Here is a 7,576-nt window from a genome sequence, read left to right as displayed (position 1 = left end):
GATTAGGGAGGTAAATCTCTAATTCAGAATTCTCACAGTGTAATTCTGTAATGTCTCACTATGTATTTCATCTTCTGAACTGAGGCACTCTGGGAAAATTAAAGAAGATGTCATTAATAATTATGCTGGGACACAACAAACATAAACCAGGACTGTTTTGGGCAAACTTTCCAGGAAGGCCAGAATATCACATAAACCTTTGTCTCCTTTTGCCCTGCCCCTCAGAAGCCTCTCTTTTGTGTCCTTCCTATATAGCATATGCAGGAATGCTCCCTGGAAAATTTAATTTTTTTTTTTTTTTTTTTTTTTTTGGTGGTTGTGCTGGGGAGTGAACCCAGGGCCTTGTGCATGTGAGGCAAGCACTCTACCAAATGAGCTATATCCCCAGTCAAAAGCTTGATTTTCTACCTTTTCCCTGATCCATCTGACTCCCCAAATGTCCCCCCAACCCTTGTACCTCCCCTTGCCCAATAATGACCATACTGGAGCCAAATTGGAGAGAGAAGCTCTGTTTACACCAGTGGCACTGGGGAGGAGCAGCCCAGTGGGGACAGGGCTGTGCACTGTTCTCTGGAGAGTCATGGTACAGTCCTAGGGTCAGGTCTCCTTCCTCAGCTTTGCCTGAGGAGCTTTGATTTATCCTTCCCTTGGCTCAGGGCTTTGAGGAAGTTAAAGGGATAATACTTCTGTAAGTCTCTTTGCTCCAGGCCCCTCTCTGGGTTTCTAGTGGCAATCTGCTTTCGTATCAGAGTTGATGGGAGAGATTAGTGGTAGATCTGAGTGTGGGGCAGCCTACAGCAAGAGGAAGGAGGGAACACCAGCACAGACTACACAAAAAGAAAGGGCAGGAGAGATACCAAAGACTTGTGAAAACAAAGGAAGAGAAAAAAGGTGAAAAGTCAGATTCTAGATTTGCTTGTTAGGAAGGGCAAGGTAATGTGCCTGGAAATGCACAATCTGAAGCTTTGTACCATCTCCATTTGCTCTCTCTGGAGCATCCAGGTTGTTCTCACCATCTAAAGCCAGTGCACCACCCACACTGTGAAATACCCACCTCAGAATTCAGACTCAGACTCCTCTTCCTCTTTCCGAATGCAGATGTACACAAAGATGGAAGCTGGGTGGAGGCTTGTGCCATCCTTAGAGAGCAAGTGTATGTGGCGATAACCTGGAAAGGGGCAGGAGGACAACATTAGGAAGGCAGCCAGAGCCAGGGTGTTGGCCAGAGATCCAAGGACTGTCTCACCTTGTTTCATGCAGGTCCATGGCAGGGTATATTGACCAATAAAGTCATTTCGAGATTTCCAGTCATAGTCCTTAACCACAAAACGCAGCACAGCAAGTTCAGGTACCAGAACCTGGAAACACAGTGTCTGACCCCAGTAGGGATTAAAACCTAAGGTGGGGGGTAGGAGGGAATAAAGAAATACATTTTTTACCTTTTTTTTTTGCTCTTCTTAGCAGTACTGGGGACTGAAGCCAGGGGCACTCTACCACTGAGCTACATCCCCAGCATCACCACCATTTTTTTCTTGAGACAGGGTCTTGCTAAGTTCTCCTGCCTCAGCCTCCCAAGTTCCTGGGATTACAGGTGTGTACCACCATGCCCGACTTCTCAAGTCCCACACTGAGTTGTTTTACCTGTATTCTCATTTAATCTAGATAGCAATCAGCATTTTACAGGTGAAGAAACAGGCTCAGAATGTGTAAGCAATTTTCCCAAGTCACTGAAGGCTGTAAGGGGCCAGGATTCCTTGTACTATTCCATACTGCCCCCACCCCCGTCGGTGGACGTAGGGGTGGGTGGTGACATGACAGTATGGAAGGGAATCAGCAGTTAGGCTCCTACCACCTCCTTCCCCAGCACTGCTGTCTCTCACCATTATTTTCCACGTAGTTGGTCTCCTGGCAGGTTGTGTCTGTACGGATGCCATAGATCTCCACTCTCACCAGTGGGTCCACAATGGACTTCTCTTTGGTGTTGTTCACTTTTGGGAGTTGCTGACCACTGATCACCTGCAACCAGGACACTGGAACCTCATGAGTGCCTGCTTAGCCTAACCCTCCCCGCATCTCTAACACCTCAGGGGAGAGGACCAAGGGACGTTGCACTACAGCTTTTTGGTTTGCAAAACTAATCCTCTGAAAGCAACCTATTTTCCTCTATATTCTATCTGAAAATTTATTCATTTATTTATTGTACTGGGGATTATTCAGAAATGCTCTACCACTGAGCTACATCCCCAGCCCTTCTTATTTTTTATTTTGAATAAGTCTTTCTAACTTGGCTGAGGCTGGTTTCAAACTTGTAATCCTACCTCGCCTCTCAAGTCACTGGGATTACAGGCATGCCCAGCTCTTTCTACAATTTTAAATGCACAAAGTAGAAATTTAAGAAGGTTTGAAGGTAGGCATGCTAATGACAGCAGCCTCTTCTGTGCCACTTCCTGTGCACCAGGTGGTGTAAGCACTTGATCTTAACTGCTGCAATCCTCACAATCCTTTGCGGTAGGCAGTAGTATCTCTCCCATTTTGCTGGTGAGCGAACTGAAGTGCAGACGGGTTAAGGAACTTGCCCTGTGATATACAACTAGGAAGTGGGTTTTAAGCTAGGCAGCCAGCTCCGAAGTCTCTTGTTAGCAATCAGGTTATTCTGCCTCTCGCAAGGAATTTTAAACAGTTACACTCTTGTCAAGCCTAGCCACTGCTTCCCGCCTTTATCCCGGCTATCCAGATTCTTTTTAACAGCTTCTCTTCCCATCATACCTGGACTAAAAGAGTCTGGGCCTTGAAAGGACTGAGGGGCCTCTCGGGGTTGAAGGAACTCTGGGTATCACGCAGGAAATCTGGCTTCAGCACATAGCCACAGCCGCCATTCTGGCGGAAGAGCCCATCACAGATGTCCATTTCAAGCCCTGCAGTCTGCATATTCATAGCCACTGAGGTCCCAGGAGAAAAGAAGGGAAAGATTCACCTCAGAAGCCTTTCAGACTCTCTTCCAAGAAATTAAGACAGGTATTGGGTGTAAGAGTGCCTGCTGGGAACACCTCCAAAGATAGGTAGCACCCTAGCACTCAAGGTGACCCTACTTCCATCCGGGAACTTAATCTCCCACCAGCCGCACTTGCAGTCCCACCTTGTCTCCACTGCCTCCTCACCCATTTGACAGCCTACATTCCAGAATTCCTGGGGGTTGTAGTTGGATGAGTCTGTCCTCAGGCCACTGGGATACACTCGGCTTAACTGCCAGGCATTGTGCTGTACAAACTCATTGCCTGGGGGGGGGGGGGGGGGGGAGGAGATAGAAGTGGGGTAGCACCTCCCAGTCCCTGGTCCCAAGAACCCTGCCTGCTCACTTCACTCTTCCCCAACATCTGAAGCTGACTCCAGAAACCTTCAGTGTGCCTCTCTACTCTGCTCCATCCGGACTTCCCTCCCCCAGTGTCATCAGCCTTGTGCTCACTATTCCTAACCCCTCCTTTTGCCTGCTGTGATGAATTTCTTAGCTCCTTTGTCTCTCCCTAGTTCCTCTGTCCTCTAACTTGGGACTTACCACCATATCCCTTCCCACTGTGGTTAAGCCTGAACCTACCCATCCCGCTTCCCTCCCCATTCTTCCAGTTTGGTCCTGACCAGCCTCCTTGATAAGGCTCTTGGCCTTGGTTTCAGAGAAGGACGATATCTCATAGAAGTGGTAGTTCTCCTTTGAATGGGTAAAGCTGTGGAATGAGACAGACTTCAAGTAGACAACCAGGGCAGAGAGGGCTGGACACAAGATAGACCTGGATTTCTGGAGGAGAAAGTGGAGAGAAATTGAATCCTCATCAGCTGAGATGGAAGAAGCTAATGGCTCTCCAACCTACACCTCTGCCCACTGCCTCCCCACTGCATTCTCCCTCCTACCTCACCTGCTCAGGCAAGAGAAGTGACCCAAGATTGATATTAGAAGCCTGAGTCACAATGTGACAACAGATAGGCGGGCAAAACAGCGGGCACATCACAACCTGGGGGTAGGGATGGGAATAAAGGCAGTCTGCATATACTGCTCGGATCAGTTTCAGCTGCTGGGCTTGGAGGGTCTGTTTTATGTTATATCTAGGATAACAGGTCTTTATTATTATTTTTAAACAAAGAGGTGTTAATCCTCTCTAGCTCTCTTGTTTGAAAAAAAAAAAAAAAATGAACGATAATCTTTGATCAAAATGTACATGAATCCATGCCCAGTGATGCATGCCTGTGATCTCGGCTACTTGGGAGGCTAAGACAGGAGGATCACAAGTCCAAGGCCAGCGTCTGCCACTTAGGAAGACCCTGTCTCAAAATATAAAGGGCTGGGGATGTAGCTCAGTGGTAGAGCGCCCCTGGATTCAATCTCCAGTACCACAAAAACAAAAACAACGAAATGTACATGAATCCAGACAGACATGTCAAGGTGTACAAGTGTTTGTAGGAATTCACTCCTGGTCAGATGTGAGGATCCTAGAGTAATATCACTGGATTTGTCTCCTGAATTCCCATTTCCATCCCTGGACATGGTAGCAAGTTAAACATTACAGCCCCAGAGAGAACAGGAGAAGCTAGAATCAGCTGAGTGGGCCAAGCAAGCACACAAGAAAGAAATGCAGGCTTCAAACCCAGCTCTCGGAGGTCCCACCAATGACACCCCTTCTCCCTCAGCCTTGCCATTCCCCAGAGGGAGATGGTCCACATTGGCACAACCTTCTCAAAGCTTTCACCTTCCCCTCCCCAAACTTCTCCCCGCTTCCTGCTTATCTTTGGCTATTTCCAGCCCCACCTCGAACTCAAACTTCACCCTTTATAAAAAGGTTTCTTATAAAGCAGTGGCGCACCCCTATAATCCCAGCAGCTCAGCAGGCTGAGGCAGGAGGATCCTGAGTTCAAAGCAGACTCAGCAACAGGTGCTAAGCAACTCAGTGAGACCCTATCTCTAAATAAAATACAAAATAGGGCTGGGGATGTGGCTCAGTGGTTGAGTGCCCTTGAGTTCAATTCCTGGTACCCCCCCACAGGAAAAATAAGCAGCTTTCTCTAATTCTCTAAGCCCACTGTGGTTAAGGTCATTGTAATCATTCCACTAATCCCTATAGCCAATCTAATAGACACACACACACACACACACACACACACACACACACACACACTATCAGTGGTTTTCAAACCAGACTTTAAGAAGATTGAGAAGTACAAAACATGTCTAGAGCCATCTAGGGGACACAGGCGAGAGCCAAATGAGGGGTTCGATTAGAATGGTTCTGTGTTTATCTATTTAGTATGCTGAGTTTCCATGTAAGTTTTTTTTTTTTGGCTCGCAGTGCTGGGGATTGAACCCAGGGCCTTGTGCTTGCAAGGCAAACACTGTACCAACTGAGCTACATCCCTAGCCCAGATTTCATTTAAAAAAAAAGATTTCATGGCTCGAAAAAGTTGAAAGCCACTGCAATGTATCTTATATTTGGTGATATATATAGTGATGCTATGAATGCATTCTTACATTCTTTTATTAGGACGAAGGGGCATTTTTCTCCCTGGCCCTCTACCCTGTCTAATCTTCACCCATCAGTCTTCCACTTGTGAAGCACACTAAACAAATACCACTGCAGAAAGACCACTCCTGGCCTACCTTCGACTTTTTGTCCTTACTCAGGCGACTCAGCTCCTGGGTCTCGGGCTCAGAGGGAGACTCCAGCGGCAATTCTGACCCCAGCTGTCTCTCCAGCTGGGACTCTGACTCTTCTTCCTCATCTTCAAGATCATCCTCAAGTGTTCCTAACTTTTTCCCCTTCACTAGGATCTTCCCTTTAAGCTCCTAGGGGACAAAAATGAAGGAAAATGTCTACCTGTGTGCTCTGAGACCCTCCAGGGATCCTGTAGGTCCCACTGGCCTCAGGTGGAGGAAGAGGTAAGTGGAAGGAAGGTCCTCCAAGAGAGATTGATTGCTTAATATATGCCAGTGTGATTCCCTTATTGTTAAACTTGTAACATCTGTATCCATATGAAAAATAAATAAATGTAGGTTTCTACCTCACATCTGAGACACTGAAACATCTGAAACACTAGGAATTTTTATCCTCTAACTCAAGATTTACATATATAAGAGGCTGTGGCACATGCTTGTAATCCCAGTGGCTGAGGCAGGAGGATAGCAAGTTGAAATCCAGCCTCAGCAATGTAGTGAGGCCCTAAGCAACTCAGTGAGAGCCTTTCTCTAAATTAAAAGAAAGTGGGGGGCGGGAGGGCTGGGGATGTTGCTCAGTGGTTAAGAACCTCTGGATTCAATACCCAATACAAAGATAGAAAGAAAGAAAAAGATTTACATATAAAGAACATAAAAGTATGAGAGAAAAACAATTTTTTTTTTTTTTTTTTTTTGGTATCAGGGATTGAACCTACGGGTGCTTAACCGCTGAGCCACATCTCCAGCATTATTTTTGAAATTTTATTTAGAGACAGGGTCTCATGGAGTTGCTTAGGGCCTCACTAAGTTGCTGAGGCTGGCTTTGAACTCACTGTTTTCCTGCCTCAGCCCCTGAGCTGAGGGAGGATTACAGGAATGTGCCACCATGCCCGCCAGAATCTTTTTAAATAGAGAAACTTTTTGAATAATCTTATGATGGAAAATACTTTCGAAACAGGATATGAAAACTCAGAAGATATCTAAAAGGTTGACAGATTTGGGTACATAAGTCTTAAAAACTTTCATAAGGGAAAATATGCTAAAAGACAAAAGCAAAAATAGACAATAAAGTATTTCTCAAAGCATTAATATCTTTAACATTTAGGAATCATCATATAACAATAAAAATTATAAACCCTAATAAAATTGGGTAAACAATATTATCAAATAATTCAAGAAAAGAAAATATGGACTGTAAAAAAAACAATCTTTTTTCAGCGTTTGCCATTATGAATCATCTCATTCATGTTGTTTGTGGTTACTCTCTTCTGTCGGTTGGCGTATAATTTGGTAATTTGGTATTTTTTCCAGAGGACAACTTGCAATAATAATCAAAAGTGTCAGAATAAAAACTCTAACCCAGCGACTTTGCCTCAAGGAATCCATAATAAAGAATAAGTGGTGGGGGCTGAGGATATAACTCTGTTAATAGAGCATTTGCCTCTCACAAATACAAGGTCCTTGGTTCAATACCCAGCACTGCAAAAAAAAAAAAAAAAAAAAAAAGTGGGAAAAGCTGTATGTACAAGTAGAAAATTATAAACAACCTAAATTACTACCAAATGTTCAACTGCTTGAATAAATTATGCTTCATGACATAAAATAGAATTCTGTAGAGGTATTAAAAAATTTTACAAGAACAGACACCCATGATATATATTTCACATATAAAAAGGATATGGAAGCTGGGTGCGGTGGCGCACGCCTATAATCCCAGTGGCTAGGGGAAACTGAGGCAGGAGGATCAAGAGTTCAAAGCCAGTCTCAGCAACTGGGTGAGACCCTGCCTCTAAATAAAATATTAAAAAGGGCTGGAAATGTGGCTCAGTGTTTAAGACCCCCCAGGGTTCAATCTCTGGTACCAAAAAAATGTCAAATAAA

General features: G+C 44.9%; 1 protein-coding gene across 8 annotated transcripts in view; it reads right to left on the bottom strand.

Moving 5' to 3' along the window:
- The window catches only part of PLCD4 (phospholipase C delta 4), a 44,959-nt gene that overhangs the window by 12,258 nt on the left and 25,125 nt on the right, over positions 1 to 7,576 (bottom strand). For 3 of the 8 annotated variants that reach the window (XM_079135191.1, XM_079135193.1, XM_079135192.1), the window contains exons 10-17: positions 5,642 to 5,827; positions 3,634 to 3,790; positions 3,159 to 3,275; positions 2,767 to 2,939; positions 1,881 to 2,016; positions 1,247 to 1,396; positions 1,055 to 1,168; positions 702 to 827 (exon numbers count right to left, since the gene is read on the bottom strand). In XM_079135191.1, the coding sequence (XP_078991317.1) occupies positions 1,056 to 1,168; positions 1,247 to 1,396; positions 1,881 to 2,016; positions 2,767 to 2,939; positions 3,159 to 3,275; positions 3,634 to 3,790; positions 5,642 to 5,827 (1,032 nt within the window). In that variant the 3' untranslated portion in view covers positions 702 to 827; position 1,055. Of the gene's footprint in view, positions 1 to 701; positions 828 to 1,054; positions 1,169 to 1,246; positions 1,397 to 1,880; positions 2,017 to 2,766; positions 2,940 to 3,158; positions 3,276 to 3,633; positions 3,791 to 3,908; positions 4,005 to 5,641; positions 5,828 to 7,576 lie in introns of those variants that run through there. The other 5 variants (XR_013763029.1, XM_079135194.1, XM_079135195.1 and 2 more) reach the window with 3 other exon arrangements.

This window comes from Sciurus vulgaris, assembly GCF_902686455.1.
Source record: "Sciurus vulgaris genome assembly, chromosome: 3".
Classification (NCBI taxonomy): Eukaryota; Metazoa; Chordata; class Mammalia; order Rodentia; family Sciuridae; genus Sciurus; species Sciurus vulgaris.
Note: the sequence above shows the minus strand (reverse complement) of the source record. Positions and strands in the feature narration are given on the sequence as shown.